This window comes from Colias philodice, chromosome 16 (assembly GCF_061535455.1).
Source record: "Colias philodice isolate Cphi_HAF_F1 chromosome 16, ilColPhil1 Martin Lab GWU primary, whole genome shotgun sequence".
Classification (NCBI taxonomy): domain Eukaryota; kingdom Metazoa; phylum Arthropoda; class Insecta; order Lepidoptera; family Pieridae; genus Colias; species Colias philodice.
Genome location: NC_143101.1, coordinates 6,625,359 through 6,647,381, shown reverse-complemented (window position 1 = coordinate 6,647,381; position 22,023 = coordinate 6,625,359). Strand labels below are relative to the sequence as shown.

Below are 22,023 nucleotides of genomic sequence, written 5' to 3'. Positions count from 1 at the left end.
AGTTTCTTCTTGCTCTATGTTACAATCATTCATCAGTTCAATTATCCGATTCAATCTAATTTAATCTTTATTTACATCAATCATGAAGCTATCGTTTTTGGGCTGCCTTTATTCGAATTGTGATTCCGAAAGGCGTTAACACGAACAATAGTATCGACTTCGATCAAGTCGAACCTGGATCAATCTTCTGTACAACATTAATTGAAGTTTTATTGTATTATACAATATCTGCTTATTGTATCTACGCTAACCGAGGTCAGTTTTGAATGATATTCAAAATAGTTAAAACAGGTTGGCTCAAATATTATTATTATGAAACTGGCAAAAGGTGTGCTTTCCTGAACGCAATTTTATGAAAAATGTCTCAGACAAGCGCTACACGAGCGCCAACCCTCTGTTATAGCATTTGTTTCAAGGAATTCTTTACACGATTCAAACGACATGAACGAGATACCACAAAAGTGTTTACAATGCGATTTACAAGGCTTCATCACGCAATTCAATTAAAAACTTCGCTTAAATGATGTATTGATATAGCGTCGGGTAAACTCTTTCTTTGATGTCTGCGGTCGCCATTTGTAACTGGACTCCAAATACATCAACAGATATACAATTGAATGAGACTTGTAGGCATTTGGTCGGTCATTGTAAGCCACGTCTTGACGGAAAAGGTTTCTCGAAGGAACTCTTTTGTATCTGCGATCAATTTGCCGAATGATATCACTCGTTCAAAACTGTGAAAGTTGTATTGTGTATGTATTTTGGGTTTTATTTTGACACATTTTATGGACAATTGTTGGCGCTATTTTTAGAAAGAAGGGATACAAATATATTGATTCGGGATTGCTAAAACTTCTCTATAAATAATAGTCCATAATATAAATTTTCATCATTTTGTTTAATGTTCATGATATTATGTCGCAATTCTAATAAACTTGCCTTAATCCCTTTAACAACTTTAAATTTTCTTGAAAAGTTAAATCAAACTCAAAATTATTTCGAATGTAAAATATCTTCAATAATTAGAAAAAATGCGATGCGAAGAAACGCATTCTTATCACAATTCTGTCGTTATAATGTATAATCAATATTGATAATATGCTAGGAAGTGGGAATACAACCGCGGTTTTAATCCGAATGTATTTTAAACGCTCAAGACAAGTACTTATTTAGAAACGCTACAGAGAATCTCTTAACGACATAAGACGATAAATCGTTCATTTCCTACGCCGAATCCCATAATCCGATTATGTTATGTATTTTGCAAGATTCCAGAAAAAATTTATAAAGCAAAACCGTCAGACTATGGCGGATATTTGCAAAAGCGGCGGTTACTCTCAACACAGGCTGTAAACATACGGTAACTAGTTTATTTACCTTACGTACAGGGCAACCAAATCTGAATTTTGATAGATTTCATAAAGCCGATACCAAGCTTGTTAGAGCCGTACTGAGTGGCTCTTACTTATTTGAAGAAATTTGAACAATGTTTTATGAAAGGAGGTTTAACGGATAATCCGTTAAATTTCCGTAATTTGTAAATGTACATTTTTCTCACTTGATAGACATGTTCCGTACAAGAAGTGATAATAATGATGATGTCAATTACCTATTTTTTATTATTTTTATAACTTGAGTACATAGTCAAATACTCTGAAAGGCAAATACCAATTAGCATACCTATTCTTTAATGGCTTATTTTTACGTTTTGTCCGCCTGAATTGAGTAGATTTTGAGTTTTATGAGACTCGCGCTCAACTATTGCACCGCCGCGGCCGAGCCGATATGAATTTTAATGGTACCAATTTTTTCAAAAACATAAACAAATTCTTCTTAGGGCCGATTTTTCAATCCTTGGTTAACCAAGGATCGAAAAATAACGGACGGATAAATTTTAAAATTTATCCGTCCAATAAAGTATTACACGAACATTTTAAAATGTCACCTGTAAACTGTCAAATTTTTTAAATGGTAGTTTAATACGTTATTCGATGAATAAGTTTTAACGAAGGATTGAAAAATCAGCCCTTAATTAAATATTCCAGTGAATTCCGCTTAGACTTTTGTTTATTTTGAGTTTAAAATCTCTTTTCACAAAAAAACGAACGCTGTAGAATCAATTGTTATTAAATTAAGCTTTTCACACAAAAAGCCTGCGCTGAGGCCCAGACTTACACTGTTGGATTAAAAATAAAAAAGCGTCGTGGCCGTTCGTATTCCCCACCAGTATGTCCCGGCGAGGGGGTAATCATCGGAGCGTGCACAGCACCCGTCTGCCATCCCTCTGTTTACCCGATCCACAATAACTCCATTGTATGACTAACTTTTCACATTGTAAGGGTTGCTAAGAAGCTACGAAACGCTCCAACCCACTATTTACTATCTAGACCGATCACGTATCTAACCTGAATACTTTTAAAGTGCACGGTAGAAAGCGCAACGCCTAACCCTATTAGGCTCAATGCTGAACAATCAAAGCTATCAACGCGATCCATTAGATATTTCAAATAAGGCTTACTGAGCGAAATTATAACTGTATACACGGATCAGACAACCACGCCCCGTTGGCAACAATACGAAAAACCACACTGGGTATTTAGATGTTTAGTACAACGGAATACGGGCTACTTTAGCTTAATCCAATGGGTATACATTTAGTTCTGTATTGTGTGTAAAGTTTGCCTCGCGTAGAAATGCTTGATAGGGATCAAGCACATCGATGAGATATTTTGCTGATATAAATATTAAGGTGGAGTAGAGACTGTCCGATTCTCGATGCGTTGAAAGTTAGTTTAACCACAAACAGCTCTCTGTCAGTTCCTCGAAGTCAGGAAACACTATGTGATAGCCCTGTCTTTATTAGCAAAGCTATAGAGATAAGCTAAATGTACGATATCTCATCAGTACATCAGTACTTTCAATGATTTGCATTCATTATAATAGCATTGATTGGATATTATCAATGCAGTAGTGACTTCGTATACTATTTTGTATTATTGTTGGCAATATTTTTATTAATATATGACCTAGTTTCAAATTATATTACTTAATAACAATTAAGTTAAAAATTATTATCTCATTCCCAAAATTACATATTACAATAGGCCAAATTTTATTCTAGCTAAAAGTGTAAACTTTAGCATTCAATCCACACAAGCAACTACTTCAGTCTGAAAGAATCACACACACGTACGAACTTTGTATTTGTAATAGCAGTGCGATAATAAGCAGACGGTCACAAAAAGTACATAAAGCGTTTGACTCAATAGCAATTTACTCGCAGTTTTTTATTACTTTTCAATTACAGAAAGTACAGAATGGAACTGTTATTGGAAATTCAACTCGCAATCGAAAAGGGACTTCTTAAACAATGTTCTCATCTCTTAACTCTTTGATCGAAACTTTCATGAAAGGGAATGATTGATAAGTTCATCGAGCGATCGAATGAATAAGAGATCTACTAATAATAACATTGTCAAAGTCCATTGTCCGCCAGGTTGACCCAATTACGGTCTACCACTACGGACACCACATTGGAGCGAAATTGTTCGATCTATCTACGGAAATTAAATTTTCTGAATACCCGTTCGTTCGATTCTATAGAAAGCAAAAGTGTACCACGACCATTTAAATTAGATCCCTTACATTATTCAGTGTCATCACTCTGTAAGGATTAGGGTTCTTTATGTAATGCGAGCGGAGTATTATTTACGGATTCGTTTAAATTTTCTTCCCGAAGACAGTCTTAGCGTGACAGAAGAAATTGATACAACCATGTGAACGGTGGACATTTTATTAAGTGTTATGGTTCACCGCATGTTTGTTTCACAGTGGTTGACGGCGTGAGCGTAGAGCCTGTATTCCTGGGTTCGATGTCCGATGGAAAATAACAAATAATAACTACTTGACCTTATATTAAAAAGAGAGTTTAGTTTACATTTTATATGCTTATGTTACGTTTATATCGATTGTATGTAGGTTTTTACTCGTTTATGTAAGGCATTGAACATAATATAACCATCGTTCTATTATCGGCGGAAAATCTTCAAATTCATGTAAACCCACAAGACATTGTGTATTTGACGTTTAAGCTGGTATCATTTGTTATTCGCAGACCAAAGAATGATCAGCCCACAATCGCCACGATATCGATCCCACCGTTGTGATATTTTTAACCCTGACGAAGCATTTCTTTCGGAAAACGTTTCAAGTCTTTGTGATCCTGATATCCAAAGTGATAGGGAGTAAATCTCGAGAAATTAATATATCTACGGGCTATTATTGAATTTGGAATTTCCTTTCATCACTTTTTCCTTGATACGTCTTGTCTGAAAAATGATACCCTACTACACAGTTTAGTTATTATTTATACACATTAGGTACATGTTCTATGATATACTGATGATGATAAAAAAACGTAGACGCATTACAATATACAAAAAAAACTGTATGAAATAAATCAAAGAAAAACGCATGCTATTTTCTAAGTCAAAGACCCCTCGGGTCGCAATAGGTATGATTAGTGGAGCTAAGTGCAAGTGCAATTGTCCTGTTGCTGTACAAACAATGCGGGAGCCAATCAAACGGCCGGATGGCAGTAATTAAGATCTTCACAAGTCATTTGCGGCCTGCAAATATACTCACACGCTTGGGGTTATAATTAAAACAATAAAGTTGCGTTTATAGATCAGTTTAAACACGATTATATCGCTTAGATGATACTGCCACTTTATATTCATAAAGTATAGAATTATAAAATATCCTATTATATCATTTACGTACGTTGAGAAAGTAGTCCGTAGTATCAGTAGTCGTGTAGTTGTACTTGTCGTATCATTCCTAATACTAATTCTAATCACATGACTACACATAAAATCGAAAGCTTTTAAATCACTCGGCATAACCTACGTTATATAACCATACCTAGTTAACTAACTAGACCTTTGATTTAAAATCATAAATAAAAGCAAACCAGTAAACAATGCAGGTCTGCAAAAGAATAAACGCAAAGCTGAAGGGAGTTAATTAATAAATGCTTGAAACAAAGATAAAAAATATCCAATATCAAGTAAGTATAGATAACATACAAACGTTCTTATTAAACCTTATTAGCTTCTTTGATATTGGAAAAGATACTCGATATCATTTAATTATGAACTCGTTCTTAAGTACACTTATTTATATAATTCATACTCGCCCACGTACAATATGTATTGATATACTAGCTGTGCTCCGCGGTTTCACCCGCATTGCTCCGCTCCTGTTGGTCATAGCGTGATGATATATAGCCTATAGCCTTCCTCGATAAATGGGCTATCTAACACCGAAATAATTTTTCAAATCGGACAAGTAGTTCCTGAGATTAGCTTGTTCAAACAAACAAACAAACTCTTCAGCTTCATATTGTTAGTATAGATTTAGAAACCAAACTGAAATTTCCATTCGTAGAGGTTTCGCAAATAAATTGAACAGAATAGCTACGTAATTATCGATTCCGAAAACCTTCAGAGGTTTGAAACTTGTTTGAAAGTTTTTGGCAAACTTTGAAATTTATCTAGCCTGTATATTTGGTTGAACTTTGTAACCGCCAGCACGATACGCTGCCTACACGAAACCAAATAAAACCGCTTGGGGCTTTGCATTGATCCGCTGAATATGAACATTTTTTACATTACACAAGAATATCTCGTTATCTTGCAGCTTTAGTATTGTTTACACATTCCACGTAGTTTTAAAGAACACTACGACATTATTTCCAAACATTTTGACACAAGCAAAATCCAAAACAATTTTTGAAACGAAGGCTCCTTAAAAAATTTAATTGAAAGTGACATTAGAGTAAAAATATTATTAGCAAAATTGAGTAGTTGCAAAATAAAATAAAAATTCATAAATACCTCTACTCTACCCGACTTTAGTTCCTGTCATGCCATTTTAATATCTTAGCAAGTTTATAAAATGCTTTTAATAGCCCGATAGACATAAAACTCCCGTCAAGACACATTAAAATATGTCGCAGTGCGCTGCAAAAAAATTAATCCCGCTCGAAATGACGTACTCTTATAGCAACACCACGTCCCGACGAAAAAATATGAAAGAAATGAGCGAGCGAGCTCCTAGTTTTATTAAACGTTTTTCCATCGCCAACCATCATGTGCCAAACAGCTGCTGCATACGGTTTTTTACCAACTTGAACTTTTGACCTCGCTCCGCGATCATTCATGTGGGAATCACTTTTTATACGGAACCCATAGAGCAATTTTAAAACTTAATGACTAGAGCAAACGACCCAGATTCGCTCGCACGGCTGTTAAGTTATTTCAAGTGGGTGCTGCGCTTGTAGTTATAAATTAATTGGTTGGAGTTTTTTGGGAATTAAACTATATTGGTGTGCAACGGAAATAACAGTTTTGACACGCTGCCAAAATAATAAAATGCAAAAAATTTCCTCTTCAATTTCATTGTATGTAAGCCCTATTGAACATTTTCATATGCATGCTTTTCGCAAAAAAAGCCAGTCAAGTGTGAGTTCCACTTGCTCATCGAGGGTTCCGTCCATCTGATGCTCTCTGAGGTTAGGATATTCACTTGTTTTCGAGAAAATTATGGACGAGCCTAAGTAAAGAGAATAAATTCATAATAGAGAGTTTCGCAAAAGTTGCTTCCACTTATCCCAAAACAAGCGAATATCTTATGTACTATAACAGTAAAAACTTCTGATTTAAATATTTACTAACGTTTAAGCTTTGAACATTATTGTGCACAAATGGCTTGACTAAGTTAAAGCTTCATGAAGTCTAAGTAAGCTACAGTGTTGAAATTTTTATTTCCAAGAAAGTTTGGCTATATCACATAAACGTAATACCAGTTTTTAGCTGCCTTTACGAATGACATTCACATAAATAAATCATTCGATGAGAAAAATTTCAGACAACTCCATGCCCCAACGTAGTTAATTCAGACGTAAACAATAAAACAGTATGATATTATTACGGGAATTCATAATAAAGGCTATTATCGCGCAACCGTACTATAGTAAGACCCCATGGGGCCGAAACCGTTCCTAAGCAATTACGTATGACATATCGTAAAAAGTAATATATTTTTCTATAAGATACATAAACATTAATAAAAATATTTTCTTGTTTAGCTCTGATTTATAACTGATTTGTCGTTAACTAAATGAAATGCTCCACTGAATTAAATAATAGTTCATTTTAACGATTTCTTTAGGCTTTTATATTTCAAGTTAATACATTGCGATAATCATAAATTTGTTTCATTTACTTTAATGTTATGACACTATATTTTCCTTTCAGTATCGTGAATTTAAAATGTTGTAGAAAAAAATATAAGGCTAACTAGGATCACTACCAAACCACTACATTAACCCTTTATCGCCGATCGAATTAATACAATTTTACATTTGCCCGTATAATAATTATGTAGTCATATATACAAACGTCAAAGTTATATAACGTCATAATACGGATGCCATTAACCTATCGTTATCTTAGACACGCTGTAACATCGGCAACTTGCGAACTCCGAACTAATCCAATGTCACCGAAGTAAGTAAGCGTAAGTCGAGTTTGCAGCGGAAACTTTGCTAAACCAATGAACTCTTAAGGGCTCATTAATTATTGCAGGAAATTATATTTATAAATTACTTTAGGAAATGTGAATATGTTTTGCTGTTGAATTGATATTGGAAATAAGGTGTTGTTGTTTATTTGTTTCGTTCAATATTTAAAAAGCGTTAAAAGAAGTATTGTATGGTTAGATCATCCTATGATGACCGAATGATGATGATATAGGTTTTCAAATAGTATTGGATTAAATAAATTTTAACACTTTCAACTTTATAGTAGAAAAAAACAATGCATAAAATACAATAAAATCCAACCTTCACAGCCTATAGCGCCAATACATGTTATCTATGCTAAAAAATAGAGCCGCTTCAACGACTCTACAGTTTATAAAAATAGATGCAAATAAAACAGCTCTAACCTAAACAAAGGCAAACAAAAACAATTCATATTATTCCAACCCTTAGTCCATAATGTAATTTGTGGGCTCAGCAAATGGAATTCAGGACAGTTTTTTTCAGTGAATCGTTTTAAATGAAAGATGCATTTAGCGCCGTCTTTTTCTTTGAACTGGTTTCTATTTCTGAAAGGGATACGGTTGCTTCAATTATTCCTGTCTAAGCTATCGATCGGTGCACTGCTAAACATCTGCATTGAATGTTTTAGTAGCGACTATCGCATTCCTTGTGGATTTTTTTCTTAATCCATTTATTCGTCTATCCATGATGACGAGTACTGAATGCATTGGTCGCTGTTATCAATTAGTTTGGAATAAATATCGTTAGGTTCCTAAGTTCTAAAATTTAATTAGGTCTAGCAACTTTCCCATGGGTTTTAAAACGTAGATTAATATAAAAATAAATAACGATGTTATGCCTGCATCTTGGATTGTGTGATGATTTATTCTATAACCCTCAAGGGACGTATGTGTGCTTGTAATAGGAAAATAAACTAAAAACGATGATCATCATAACAATCACGAGTATAGTATTTATATTGTGTAGATATTTGCCAACGTCAAATGATCAATCACAATTTATACTCCCTATATTTTGCGACAAAAACAGTTCAATAAATAAAACTTAACTATTTAATCACAGTCACGACTGTCAGTTCGAGAATTGAGAAACCCTATTTCAAAAGCGATATTTCATTAAAGATGTGCCGAAAATCAAGTATAAGAGAAAAATCTAAATTATATTTTGATGGAATGTAAATCCTGACGAGTGAGAACGCGCTGATGTGATTTTCCGTGACTGATAATTTTACGGTTCGAATCCTCATTATTTTCTCACAAACGATACCTCCCTTTATCAGCTCAATTATTTGTAAATTATTTGGGGAGAATTTTGTTATTACGTCTGTCGTCTAGAGAGCTTCATTTTGTATTTACGAATTGATAGCAATTGAAGAAATTCTTTAATCCTTTAAACTTATTCTTAAAATTAGTAGGCATAAAAAGCCGCATTTGCAAGAAATTTTCAATTTAAATTAATAGTGAAAAGGAACTTTTTTGTTTTTACACTGTATTCTTACTGTATTTATTACATTCATAATTGAACATGACCATTAAAAGACATAAAATTAAATTCCAAGCTATTCTTAGTTCCTTAACGAGTATATAAAATGATACGATCACCAACTTGCGCTGCAAAACCAACAGGAATTCACATTGAATCAGACGTATTACGTCATGTGTTTAAACTATATGGTATAATTGAAATTTACAATTAAATAATTTAAAACTCATAAAAATTAATCAACACGCCAGCGGTTATTGATCTCGACGTCAAGTTCAAGTGTAGACTGTGAGCGGCCGCACGGCTTGTTTATTTTTAAATCACTAAATATACATCTCTCCTCGACTAATACACTTCACTGGTATTTACATTCTTTATATGCTAACAAGAACACTAATTTTATTGTATCATAAACAACAACAAAAAAATTTATACATGATTTTGAGGTACAACCTAATAACGGAGTTACATATTGTAGAGACTTTGTTTAAATTGTACAATTTAATAACATAATATATCGAAAAAATAATACAACATACACAAAAGCTTAATTTTAAATATTAATTTCTTAGCTACAATTAGGTACATTGTTTCTAAATTTATAATAAAGTTCCAAATAATAACAATAACGTAATCCAGGACACCCACAATGGTAACACATCAACCATATGACGGCTTAGCAATTAAATCGAATAGAAAAATCCATTGAGAATATATATAGAAAGCACGCGATAGAACGTAAGCTACCCTCGCCAACGGGTATTGTTAACTTTCACATTGTACAAACCACCTGGCTCATTAATGGAACGACGGCTACCAGGTTAAAACGACCTCCCCTACACTTGATGCAAATTTACTTTATAAATACTGTATAATACACATCAGTGATTTCGTTTCCGTGGTCATAAGAACAGCTGTACTATCAACGTGTCAACAAAAAGTGTGATAAGAAATTTTGTAGAGACTTTATTTTTTCTATTTACCAAGACTAAACCAATATTCGTTTTAGCCTATCCAATTGATATTTTAAAGCGATATCGAGTACCAAATTTGATTTTAAAAATAGACCGAGACAGAAAGACTGCGGTATGTAACCTATAAATCGCTGCGCTGCCTTTGATGCCAACAACATTAGCTAACATTTAAAGATCTCAATAAACTGGTCTAGAAGTGCGTTTCACTTGACTACAAGCCTGCGTCACTGACTGGCCCATTTCTTACGACCCATTGACTCCTACCTATTCATCGGAGCCTTTTCAAATGCAAAGGGTTTTAATGCGACTCGCTGCAAATGGGGGCGTTTGCATATTCCAATACCTTTTTGTCGCAAACTATGCAAGTGAAATAATAATGAAGGTAAAAAGATACGCCTTTGAGAGTCGACCGACAAATTCATATGGAAAAATAATGAATTAGACGTAGGTAAGTACGCTTTGATTGTAGAAACAATTTTTTACTGCTTATTTGCACAGAGCAATTGGATAATTCTAACGTACACCAGCAATTGATCCGGACAATGGAAACAAAAGATGAGCTTAATGCTTAGTCGGCGAATGTAAACTATTTTGCATTGCACAATAGCAAAGCGTTACAACGAAGTTGCAACACAACGAGAAGTGAATGTAGCTTCCCCTCATAGGACTTATTATGAGCTTCCTTTTTAATCCGGATTTAAAACTGCATAACAATGGACTAGGCACACTTGCCCAGCCATTTTGAAAATGCCTTTCCTCTGTATTATGCGTGGAGGATTCGGCAAATATTTTCGTTTCTAAACCAATGTTTGCCCTGTACTCATATGGAAAGGTTGAATAAAAACACCATTCCCAACTGCTTTTATTTCATCTCCATTCTTCCGCATTTCAGATCTGAATGGAACAGCCGATACCATATTCCATTATATTCGTGTTTGGTTCGAAAAGCAATATCGCCAAAAAATGTAATAGCACGTTCAAGTTATGGCCAATCTTCATAACATATTCGGGAAAGTTATGAGACCTGCCGCGAACTCTCGCAGAGGAAATGCATCGTGGAACAAATGTCATGCACATGCGGTTAACGGTTATTTATGAAATATTATATCTATTTTGCAGGCGTATTCCCAACTTATCCGATATCTCACAGGCTTGTAATTAACTGTGTTACAGGCAAGCCCATCGTTCTTATTAGTGCAAAAATAACCGACAGGACTGAATATAAGAAACTAAATCCCAAATTGGGCGAAGACAGTAACGTTAGGCGTCATACATCCGTCCCTGTCCAACCAAGTGGCGCCTAAAATATGTACGTCTCCCTTACTCCTATACCGTACCAGCGCGCTTGCAACGCCGCACGCACGTGCGTAGCCCGCGACGCAAGTCATTCATAACAATCGTTGTCACTCTACAAAAAAAGCTTTATTGCTTTAAATTAAGGTTGATATTCAACGTGCTGATCTTTGTATACAAAACACAAACCATTTTCCACCATATTACGTTACCACTAAGCACGTTTTGTTTTGCTCTATTATCGCATTCCTGTCTTCTAATAGCGATCGCATTGTCGATGAACGCTTGAACTTTTGTCCTTTTTTGATTAGCGGTTATCGTTGCCGGTACGATTTTTATTAATCACAATTGCGACCCACTTTCACAAACATAACGGACTTCCCTCAAAGGTCACATTGCTTGCCCTATCGTTTTGAAGGAATATTAGTACATATTGTAGTCGGCGACGATTTTCATAATTCCTTTATTTTATACTGTTCTTTTTAGTATAACATCATAAACATAATATTCGTGAGGCAAATGAGTTTATTCCCCTATCGACCCATTCCCAAATGTTAATAAATTGTAGTAGAATGTCCAATCATAAACAACATCGCGTCACAGTATTATGCACCCCAACCACATAACAGTTCCCCTGAGTATTGGTTCTGACGAATGACCCAATAAATACGTATAAGCCAAAACGCGACACGTTTTAAACATTCCACAATATAAAAGCCTTATCCTGTAAGTAATTTATTTCTTCTTCAGGTAGTAAGTGAACAGTTATTTTATGGGCACACTCAAACGTTCTTATAATCTGAGCAGTTAAATCATAAAGGGGCGTTTGAAACCATAATGCCCCCGTATAAAATATCAAATTGAAGTTTAGATACAGAAAACCCAATACGAGGAGTCCATAAATCTCCTTGTTCTTTTTAAAACACGTGAAGCTACAAAATGATAATATGGTTTACAATAGATTACAGCAGACTTAATTTACAAGAACTTCACTAGTTAACATACTTATATAAATTACTAATTTCGTCTGTCTAGTGTAACCTAGGCTATTTGCAACAGAGATATACCCAGGTAAATATTGTCCTTTTACTATTGAAGTATAATATAGTATTTGAGTTTGAGTTTGACACACGAATTCGTTCAATCGTAAATACAACAACTTCGTTTGCATTTACTAATTTCTGTATAAAGTTATTTTGTATCTGTAGTGTTTTTTTTTACTAAAAGATTTCATACAGATTCTCTGAATATTTATTTGAACAAGAAAATGAGCAAAATGCGGCACGAAGAAAAATCTATCACTGACCTGACTCAATACTGGTTAATGAGTCATTGACAGGAGAAACTCCCTTTTACCGGTTTGTAGCACACCTACACCAAACCAGTCTAGATAGATGATAGCTCAGCTCAGTTTCTACAGTATCTATGTAATATATCTCTTTCAAGTTTTCATGCCACTTCCATAGACAACGATGACACTTTCTTTTGATAAAATATTTTTAAACTCCGATAGAAAAGCTAAGCTATGGAAGTTCAGTTGAACTAAATTATATTTCAGTTGAACTATACAATCTAAGCCGAAAACATATTTCATGAATATTTGATAAGCCGTAGATATTTAATTAAATGAACACGTGGATGGAAAATTGTGTTGATTTTTATTTTATTTTTTTTTTGCAAATAAATTGCAAAGTATTGAAACATTCAGTCAGTCGGAGTGTCCTATAATTTTACATGTCACATTATCACGCAAAAATACTCACTTAAACAATATGCAACGTATAACGAAATGAGCTTTATTTAATATTTATATTGAATCCTTTATCTCCAATTTCCACAGAGGCCTTTGATCGTGTATAAAAACACATCATGTGGGCAGAACCCTCTAGTTTATATTGAGTGATCAAATTGCTGAAGATCATTCGACACTTCACACTTAACATACTTACAACTATAAATAAAACAACAATAAAATATGCTAATGGATTTGATTCATACTTGGGGTGTTTTATGGCAATGATTAGAATTGGGTTATTAATATTTATAAATAACGAATTATTATTATAAATAACGGGTTATTAATATTAATAATAACTCCGCCATGGCCGGTCCTAAGCCCGGGTGAGAAAGGAGGAAGGTTGGTTCTTGCGTATTCGACCTAGCAAACCGTAAAACCGTCAACGCCGAGTATCGGGCGGCGGTCAAATAACCCGAACACTCTGCCTACCGGCAGAGAGGGCTACCACAAGCCCAGAGGAGTAAATACCCTCTGAAAGAGTGGACTCGCCAACTTGCAGTAGCCAGCACGGCGTTTCACGGCTAAAACCCCTCATGATTAATATGAATAAAGCCAATAAACCACGGCCCCCAGTTCCCAGCGGTCCTGTTAGGCCTGACTACGGCAGCGGTCGGGGATCCGACAGGACAGGGGGTGCTAAAAATCTCTGGACGGGATCCGGCTGCCATAAAAACACTGTAAATTTTGCTACGTTTAATGTGAGAAGTCTTCTTAAAAATGAACATCTTGTGGAACTTGAAAACAGCGTCCTGAACAAAATCAATTGGACAGTTATGGGTCTTTGCGAAACACGCCGACAGGGTGAAGGTCTCACAAGACTACCGTCTGGCCACCTTCTATACCACAAAGGAAATGAGAACTCGCAGGGTGGTGTTGGAATTTTAATTAATAAATCCTTTGCACATCTTCTAAAGAGCGTGACCCCTGTTTCATCTAGGGTAATTTACGCTATTTTTAACGTTAATAGTCGTCTAAAACTAAAAGTTGTGCAGGTGTACGCACCAACGAGCTCCTGCCCCGACTTGGTTGTCGATGAATTCTATGGTCACCTAGAGGACGCTCTTAACACTTCGCCTTGCTACTATACTATTGTTATGGGTGATTTTAATTCAAAGATTGGAGAAGGATCTACAATAAATGACGAATTCATAGGAAGGCATGGGTTGGGTACCAGAAATAGTAGAGGTCAATTATTAGTAAACTTTCTAATCAAACATAAATTATATGCAATGAATACATTTTTCCAAAAAAAGAATAACCGGAAGTGGACCTGGGCTAGTCCAGATGGTACTACTAAAAATCAAATAGATTACATTCTAACAAACAAGAAATACGTAATAACTGACGTCAGTACTTTAAACTGCATTAACATGGGCAGTGACCACAGGATAGTTAGAGCCAAAATCCGGTTGAATACAAAGTCTGAACGCTCAAAACTCATACAAAGAAGAAATGTTAAATATAATTTAAATGCTATATCCGCCAATACCGACCAATTTCAACAGCGTGTTCAAGATCTGCTTAGAGAGAAAAGTGTAGACGAAGACATTGACAACATAAATGATCATCTCTCAAATGCACTTAAAACGGCTGCAATGGAGTTTAGCAAACCAAAAGCCGGCAAGAAATTACATATATTATCAGTGACCACCCAAAACCTGATCGATCAAGACGCACCCTACTCTCTAATCACTCAAGCGACATATCAGGATTTAACAAAACAGTCAAAAGAGCTATACGGCGGGACTGCAGGAATCATATCCACGACACTATAATGGATACTATTACTAAGAACCGAGGCCCCAAAGTATTCAGAAAAAAGTTGTCAATTGGTAGCCAGCATATTTGTAGACTGAAGTCAGAAAATGGGAAAGAGACCAACGATCTAGAAAAGATTATGGAGATTGTTGAAAAATTCTATTCCGATCTATACACCTCATCATCACAACCTACTTCTATACCGGGAGACTGCAGAGCTAAATTAACGAGACACTACACGGAAGACTTACCTGACTTCAGTCTCTACGAAATAAAAACTGCCTTAAAGCAAATGAAATGTGATAAAGTGCCCGGTGAAGACAATATTCCAGTTGAACTGCTCAAAAAATCAGGCCCAGTATTTCTTAAAGAACTCCAACAACTTTACAATAGTGTGCTTATACAAGGGCGAGCTCCTGAAAAATGGAAAAATGCCATAGTCACATTATTGTACAAGAAAGGTGACAAGGCCAATCTTGCCAACTATAGGCCTATATCGATCCTTCTTCACATCTATAAAGTTTTTACCAGACTACTGACAAATAGACTTGCTAGTAAACTTGACGCTGAACAACCAGTGGAGCAAGCGGGATTTAGACGCAATTTCTCAACAATTGATCACATATTTACCGTACGCCAGGTCATAGAAAAATGCGCAGAATACTGTCAGTCATTATGTGTAGCTTTTATTGATTATGAAAAGGCTTTCGACACCTTGGAACACTGGGCAGTATTCCATGCTCTACAACGCTGTCAAATTGACACGAGATATGTGGAAATTTTGAAAGAAATCTACCGCGGTGCTACTCTCCAGGTCAAACTTCATCAACTTACCCAACCTATCCCTATTCAGCGAGGCGTTCGACAAGGAGATACAATATCGCCAAAATTATTTACAGCTGCCTTAGAGGACGTATTTAGAACATTGGATTGGTCATCAACAGGTGTGAATATCAACGGAGAATTTTTATCCCACCTACGCTTTGCTGATGATATCATCCTATTCGCACACACACCCGATGCCTTACAAATGATGATCGAGCAATTGTATAGCGCTTCGCTTGCTGTTGGATTAAAAATGAATACACAAAAAACCCAATTCATGTGCAGAGAATACCCTAACTTGAACAGCTTAGCCGTTAGGGAACACACAATACAAAGAGTAACAACATACATATACCTAGGCCAAACCATACAACTGGAAGGGGATGGGCAGACAGATGAAATAGACAGAAGAATACAACTAGGTTGGGCGGCTTTCAGTAAACTTGCCGATATCCTTAAAAACCAGAAGATCCCACTATTTCTCAGGCGGCGAATGTTCGATCAATGCGTCACACCTTCGATCACATACGGTGCAGAAACGTGGACATTGACTAAAAAAGTTACTCACAAACTGCAAGTAGCTCAACGTTCAATGGAGCGTGCCATGCTCGGAATCTCCCTTTTAGACCACATACCAAATAGAACTATCAGAAAACGTACAAAGGTTACTGATATTGTTCTCAAAGTATGCCAACTCAAGTGGAGATGGGCAGGCCACATGTGCCGAAGGAGCGACGGACGATGGGCGTTGAAAGTGGCGGAATGGAGACCATGGAGTGGTAGACGTAAGCCAGGCAAACCGAAAGCACGGTGGTCAGACGATATTTCTAAAACAGCGGGTAAATCTTGGATGCGTCTGGCCAAAGACCGAAAAGAATGGAAAAAACATGAGGAGGCCTATACCCGACTATGGGTGAATTAAGGCTTGAAAGAAGATAAATAACGAAGAATACAATCGACGGATATGCGATGGAACTATAGTCTACACGTCTAGACTTATACGTTTTAATTCATATTGTTCCTAATTGGACCTATTAAAGTACCGTACGACATACATTCTTATATAACCGTTCATTCATATTGCTTAAATTTAACGATCCTCCTTTTTTTAAACGACCTCAAATCAAGAGATTCTCAATTCGAGTCATATATTTTATATAAGGGGAGCGAGAGGCACCGAGTGCACTTGACTAAAAGTGTATTTTTTTGATGAAATCTGTTCGTTTATAATTTTTTAGTACAAACAAAATTTTAAGTTGCCGTATTTTTGTTAGTGCTATACATAAACAGACATGTCGATTAAGTTTATTTCAATATACTTCAATATCCATCTTTGTATTATTATCCCAGTGGGTGGTCTTATTTATCATATTTACGATGCACGAGCTTCCGTGACCGCAATTCAAATACGCCATGAATACAAGTACCAAGTCCATTCGAAACTAGAAACCACAAAACGAGCTTACGCTGTTTAAATCGAGCGAGCCATGCTAAAGTTATCACATTGTACAATACACTGTAAAAACATTAAATGCATTCGGTGGAGTTAGCCAAAGTTTAGTTCGGTACGTTAAACCTCGCATGGTCGCCAATCTAAGCGTAACATTGCAAAACGCAGAACAAACTGCTTCGCTTTGTGATCCACTAATGAGAGCCACGTGGCTGTCCCCTGCAATGCAGGCTGCACAATAAAACAATAGAGGCACAGTCCTCCGGCTTTATCATAGGATGAATCGCGTGCCTCTACCGCCGGACTGTGCGAGCTCTGTGTCAAGAAATCGCGGAGCTTTTTGATTTATATGAAACAATGCCTTTGCTGGAATGTATCCCGTATTTCTATATATATCTTCTTTAATTATTTTTTACGAATTATTATGATTGTGTATACAACAGATTTCAATAAACTTTAACAGATTTATCTAATTTAATACAGGAAGATAATGGTACTTTTCAATGTCAATTAATTCTTAAAACATTCATTTTACACACCACAACCAAACACATATACATTTTATAATATGTTTTTAATACTTATGAGATAATTACTCAAAAAACATGACTCTGCTGAGTTTTGTATCTCAAAATAAAGTACTGTGTCGAAAGCTCACGACGCCGACGCTCCAATAAGAACGCGAGTCTATAACCTCTCGCCTCCCAAGATAACCTATAATCTGACGTATCAAACGATCTCTCTTACGAGTAAGCTATAGAGTTTCTTAATTCAATGAATAGATGCACTTAAATAACACTAACAAACTCGAGTGTTTTGATTACATCGACCTAAATAATATAAACAAGAGCTTCGAACGGCGGCGTGTTTGGATGCGCGCTGCGATTGTCGTCAAACAAAACGACGTAAACATCGAACGTTCACTACAACAACTCGATAGTGAGCCCTAAGCTGTCAAAAGCTGTCCGTGTAACATCTGACAACGTGACGGCAGCTTTCGTACTAACCTAGTTGTGCGAAGACCTTAGGGCGGACGTTTTCCTGCCAAGCTGCTGCGGCGGAGGCGAGCAGAGCCGCCAGGAGGGCACAGTGCACGAGCATGGCACTAGTCACAAGCCGACATCACTTGAAAAGCACTCGCGGCACGTTTGGGCGCTGTGAAAGCGGACGGGGCGCGCGATGGCCGGCGGCTGACTGACGGCCGAGGCAGGGTATGAGGGGGCCCATGCGCTCCCGGCGCCCCGCGGTCTCGCATGCGTCGTGGCGGAGTGCGGACCTCGCACGTGACGCAGCCCCTCACCCCAACGCACCCTCGACCCTGCGACGTCATAATCGCGTTAAAAAATTGCATATCCTAATGAACGCTAAACCTGCAATTAAACTCGAATGCCCCCCGCCGAGCCTTTGTTTATACTTTTCGGTATTTAAAAATTCGTTAGCGCAGAGGGCGCCACGAGATCGCAATTACATTGACTAACAACGGGATGTAGAGTTCGATGCGTTAAGAAAGCTTTTAATTCCCCCTTCCGAAAAAAATCTGAACCAGAGCTTTTGTCGCTAATTGACGTTCATCACGACGTAATGATAGAGTCGAATTGCTCGTCCATTTGTTTGTGCTCTATATTTTTGTGACTTAGCGAAATAACAAAAACATTTTGTTCTCAAAATGTTAACTTAGCTTCTTTACTGTATATTTATGTGCTTATCAATATCAGCACGTGTCATAAAAAAACGAAATGTAAACTCGCACACTTTTTAATTATACACCCGATAAAATTAATCATCCATTACTAAAGTAAACTATCAATGTGCGGCGAAACGGATAGGAGGATAAAAAAATAATTTACTAACACAAAGTTCTAACTCCCGGAGCACAGTAAGGAGAATGTAACTTTACCGAAATAAAATCTTTTTTGTTCAACACCGGGGGGTTCTTGGCGTATTCATTATTATTAATACGACGAAGTTGTTCACTGGTAATTTTATACGAAGAATTTGGAACTGTGTCGAAGTAGGTAATTGTTAATGTTAGTGCACCAGTGGGATGCGTTGTGCGGAGCCGTGTGAAAATCAATAAAATAAACATTTATAGCATGACTCCCTTAAGCATGTGTAGTTGGAAAGTAACTTTTATTAGCGATGCATCAAGTAGGGCAAACATTTGCTACAAGTTGTCTACTCGAATATGAAGGAACGATTTCGCGGTCACAGCACGTGTATCCGTAAATGTGTATACTTACTAAAGTTATTTTTCAACTTTATTTTTTGTTACATGACACTTTATTTTATATCCTACAATTAAAACAAAAAATACATACAGAAAGTACAGTTTTATTCCTTCTTGTCTTATCGTAATTATTGATTCATTACAATAAGACAAGAATTGATTATTGGTCATTATTGCAATAATTAATTAATTACCTACCATTTAAAATAAGTAACTACATAATAATTATCTCGCAAGATACAATTTAAAATCGCTTCAACATTATACCTACTAACACAGTAACCGTATCAAACTTTTTAACCAACTTTACCTGACCTATCGCGGCAAATGTTAAAAAAACTCGCAATGAACGATGTAATGTAGTACAGAACCGCCTTTAATAGAGTTATTTATATTCTTAACATGCTTTTGTCAGTAGGTAAGTGAATACTTCCGGCAAAGCCGAGCACAGAAAAATTATAAACCATCGCATACTTGGGACATGCTAAAATGTTTACGGCTAGCATCATTTTATGTACCCGTAGGGTGTAGGTACTCAAAAATATGTGGAATTGCGCAATTTTTTGGGTGTAATGCTTGAAGAAGTTTGAGTTATAAATAGATTACAACAATGTAGAGTTCCTATAGAATGTATGAAATATGTAAATCACTACATAGTATAAAACAAAGTCGCTTTTTCAGTCCATATATCCCTATGTTGTTATTTATGCTTAAATCTTTAAAACCACGCAAGGTTTTAGTATATAATTCATTAGGTTATAGACGAAGCGGACGAAGCCAAAGCAGAAAGCTAGTATTAAATGAAGTATAAAATAGTCTTGATTTATCCGCTCTACCTTTGCGTCCCATTTCATGCGTTCTGTTGTGTGTTAGTGTTGTTGGTAAGTAGAGCTGGGGCCTTAGACAAAGTAACAAAAAACGATAACGAAGTTAGAAAAGGCAAAAATGTATGGGATTGACATACGCCGCGTTAGATCACGTGGTCTATCTAATGTCAATCCCATACATTTTTCCTTTTCTAACTTCGTTATCGTTTTTTAATTGTTACTTTGTCTACGGGCCCTGTATAGAATTATCTTCGATGTACGACAAGTCCTTTGTCCAAATATATTTTCGTTATTATCGTGCTATGTTGATACAATCTAATCCATCAGTCCTCGGAATCACAGACACAATAGAAAATCTATTGTGTCGCGCCCCGATCGGGGCTTACGGTGGTCAATGGGCTAATAAGTAATCTTCTTATTTAGTAACATTAGGTATTAGGTAATGAATATAGAGATACATTAAAGCTACTCTACATATTTAATATTCGTACAGATTATATAATGTAGAAATCATAAAAGCTTTAAATTGAATAAGATTACGCTAAGCCGATTTTAAACAAAAATCTTCCTCAACCACTCTTTAAAAGTGTAACAATTTATAATTTCAAACAAAAATCGTCTCAACCCAATTAGATATCTTCAACCACGATCTCGAGTCTTCTTTTAACAAATAGATTGAATTAAGTAAAAGTTAAGACGCGAGAATCGGCACTCCTTTGCCTCCCACTGTATTAATACAGCAGTAAAAACTTATAAGAATTACTCTTTAAGAGAAATTTAATGAAACATTTAATTGACCACATTTTCAATTCGCGAGGTAAAGCGTGTTATTAAAGTTCCGATAAAGGAACTATATATTAAAGATGTATGTAATTAAACCAATTACTGTTGCAGTTATGGAATAAAATGAAACTTGTAAAAGTAGATTTTATTATTGAATTGAAATTGTTTGAGAGTTTTGTACGTTATTGAATTTTATATCAAATTTTACGATTTCTTACTACATATTTTATGTTTGAATACTTATTATTTTAACTCTACTATAAAAGTATATGAGGCAGAGATCGAAGTAGTACCTACATATTTTGTTTTTACCAGAAAAGATGATTCTCAATATCAAACTTTGAACAGATTGTCTCAATTACCTCGTATATAATAGAAAAATCACATTTATACCGTAATAAAAAAGCTGTAATATTTTTAAAACACATTAATTTCATATATTTGTATAAGTTATATACATATAAAATAGGTATAAGAAGAGACAGGAAAAGTTTCAATCAGAATTTGGGTTCTTGGCAAACCGCTCCAGAAAACATTGAATGCTTTACGTTAATCTCCTGCACTGGGATAATATTACTTCCTTAATACTTAACCATATTTATGTTACAGCATTGCCTGAATATTACTTATAAAATTTTCGCTTGCGCAATTCTAATCAACTTTCAATAATAGTGATTCAATGTCAATATCCTTTTGAATAAAAAAGGACTTTAAATCTAATTCTATCTTGTTAGTAAATTTATCCCAAAATGATTATGTCTGAGTAACAACACCAAAATAATAATATAATTTATAACACTTAAAATTCAGTTAATATTCAAGTTTCTCATATACAGCGTTGAAGGAACCCTTAGATTAAAAGTGTACTATTACGAAATGGCAAGACGTCAAGACTCAAGGCAAATGCCAGTATAAATTATAAATATACTCCTAAATTACAAGGGAAAATAGCGCGAACATTACAGTTATGGAATTACTG

General features: G+C 35.7%; 1 protein-coding gene across 2 annotated transcripts in view; it reads right to left on the bottom strand.

Annotated features, from left to right (window-relative positions):
* Sema1a (semaphorin 1a) overlaps positions 1-18,391 on the bottom strand; it is a 264,482-nt gene extending 246,091 nt beyond the window's left edge. For both annotated transcript variants that reach the window (XM_089704811.1, XM_089704812.1), the window contains exon 1: positions 18,215-18,391. In XM_089704811.1, coding sequence (XP_089560937.1) covers positions 18,215-18,308 — 94 coding nt within the window. In that variant the 5' untranslated portion in view covers positions 18,309-18,391. The remainder of the gene's footprint in view (positions 1-18,214) is intronic.
* Between the last annotated feature and the right edge of the window lie 3,632 nt (positions 18,392-22,023).